Source organism: Gadus macrocephalus, chromosome 11, assembly GCF_031168955.1.
Source record: "Gadus macrocephalus chromosome 11, ASM3116895v1".
Taxonomy (NCBI): domain Eukaryota; kingdom Metazoa; phylum Chordata; class Actinopteri; order Gadiformes; family Gadidae; genus Gadus; species Gadus macrocephalus.
The window spans coordinates 103,700-106,199 of NC_082392.1; the positions used below are offsets into that span (position 1 = coordinate 103,700).

The 2,500-nt window shown below is 46.2% G+C and overlaps 1 protein-coding gene across 2 annotated transcripts in view; it reads right to left on the reverse strand.

The window, feature by feature from the left end:
- The window catches only part of snx2 (sorting nexin 2), a 20,946-nt gene that overhangs the window by 13,660 nt on the left and 4,786 nt on the right, over window positions 1-2,500 (reverse strand). For both annotated transcript variants that reach the window (XM_060066106.1, XM_060066107.1), the window contains 3 exons: window positions 2,252-2,393; window positions 1,823-1,901; window positions 1,271-1,346 (listed from right to left, as the gene is read on the reverse strand). In XM_060066106.1, the coding sequence (XP_059922089.1) occupies window positions 1,271-1,346; window positions 1,823-1,901; window positions 2,252-2,393 (297 nt within the window). The remainder of the gene's footprint in view (window positions 1-1,270; window positions 1,347-1,822; window positions 1,902-2,251; window positions 2,394-2,500) is intronic.

The following is a 2,500-nucleotide window of genomic DNA, read 5'->3' on the forward strand; positions in this document are numbered from 1 at the left end:
TCGTGCCGGGAGGGAGCCGAGTGGGAGAACGTCGCGGACTGAGCGGGAGAAGCCGGGAGCCTTTAGCCCCCCGACGGAGCGGACCGGAGACCCCTCACCCTTTAGCCCCCCGACGGAGCGGACCGGAGACCCCTCACCCTTTGGCCCCCCGACGGAGCGGACCGGAGACCCCTCACCCTTTGGCCCCCCGACGGAGCGGACCGGAGACCCCTCACCCTTTGGCCCCCCGACGGAGCGGACCGGAGACCCCTCACCCTTTGGCCCCCCGACGGAGCGGACCGGAGACCCCTCACCCTTTAGCCCCCCGACGGAGCGGACCGGAGACCCCTCACCCTTTAGCCCCCCGACGGAGCGGACAGGAGACCCCTCACCCTTTAGCCCCAGGGTGGAAGAGCCTTCAGTGGATGGACGATCTCCCTTCCTACTGTGAGCTGCACGCAATAAAACCACTGCAGCGCAGCCCTGCCTGAGCGCTGGTCGGGGACGGCAGGCGCGAAGGCCGGGACGGCCACAACGGACTGACAATACGGAGAATATATAGATACTATACGATATATAGACGTATAGAATATGGAGAATAAATAGATAGATACTATACGATATATAGACGTATAGAATATGGAGAATAAATAGATGTATACCATACAGAATATAGACGTATAGAATATGGAGAATAAATAGATGTATACCATACAGAATATAGACGTATAGAATATGGAGAATATATAGATGTATACCATACAGAATATAGACGTATAGAATATGGAGAATATATAGATGTATACCATACAGAATATAGACGTATAGAATATGGAGAATATATAGATGTATACCATACAGAATATAGACGTATAGAATATGGAGAATATATAGATGTATACAATACAGAATATAGACGTATAGAATATGGAGAATATATAGATGTATACCATACAGAATATAGACGTATAGAATATGGAGAATAAATATATGTATACCATACAGAATATAGACGTATAGAATATGGAGAATATATAGATGTATACCATACAGAATATAGACGCATAGAATATATAGATGTAGACGAGCATACACAATATGTTGAATATAAGACGGATATAGAATATATAGACAAATATATAGGATACAGACTTTGCACTAGTTCATATATAAAAAGAGAACATAGAGTATAGATAGAGAACATAGAGTATAGATAGAAGAACATAGAGTATAGACAGAAGAACATACTGTAGAGTATAGACAGAAGAACATAGAAGCTATAACTGATCACCTCAGAACACTCCAGGAACGTCAGCAGATCAGGGTCTTTCAGCAGGACCGGGTGCTTGGCTGTCCGCATGAGATACCTGAGGAACACCTGGAGTCAGGACGGGGTGTGTGTGTGTGTGTGTGTGTGTGTGTGTGAGTGAGACAGCATCAGTGTAGAGTTCTGAGCGTTGAGCTCGATCAGCTGATGGGCTCAGGAGACTGGCTGACCTTCCTGTCAATCAAAACCTGACAGGAAAGGCCAGCATAATGGAAGTCTCTCTCTCTCTCTCTCTCTCTCTCTCTCTCTCTCTCTCTCTCTCTCTCTCTCTCTCTCTCTCTCTCTCTCTCTCTCTCTCTCTCTCTCTCTCTCTCTCTCTCTCTCTCTCTCTCTCTCTCTCTCTCTCTCTCTCTCTCTCTCTCTCTCTCGATGATGGGAGAGCTAATGTTTGTGGTTTAACCTTTCAGCCTTCAGGGCTGAACATGGTTGAACTTTAGATTTACACACGCACACACAAAGTGGTAACAGTGTGTGTGTGTGTGTGTGTGTGTGTGTGTGTGTGTGTGTGTGTTTTACCTTTCTAGCGCTGCTCTTCTTTTTTCGACAAACTCGTTGGACGAAGAGTCATCCTTCCCCACCTTCACCTTCGTCATCCCTAAACACACATCACTAATTAGTTAACTAGTTAACTAGCAGTCGACCTGAACACATATCACTAACTAGTTAACTAGATAACTGGCAGTCATACCTAAACACACATTACTAACTAGAGAACTAAGTAGTTAACTAGTTAATTAGTTAACCAACAGTCACACCTGAACAAACATCACTAACTCGATTACTAACTAGTTAGCTAGATAACTAGCAGTCATACCTGAACAATCATCACCAACTGGATAACTCAGTTAACTAGTTAATTAGTTAACCATTTAACACATCTGAGATGACTACCAGTCCTACCTGAACACATCACACCAACAGCTCCACTAGGTTAGGGGTTCTTACCCACGATGCTCTTCTCGGGGGCCGGGGGCACCAAGTAGCCCACATGGAGGTACCTGGTGGCCAGCTTCCCGTGGAGACCCAGGAAGTCACTGAAGCGCCGGCGGACGGTGGCCTGGGGGCTTTTGAAGAGGGACATGGACGTCTGGGGGTTAAACAGTCACAACATTAAAGAGGGTTCTTGAAGAGGGACGTGGACGTCTGGGGGTTAAACAGTCAATCAGGTGATTTGAAGATGTTTTTATAACCTAC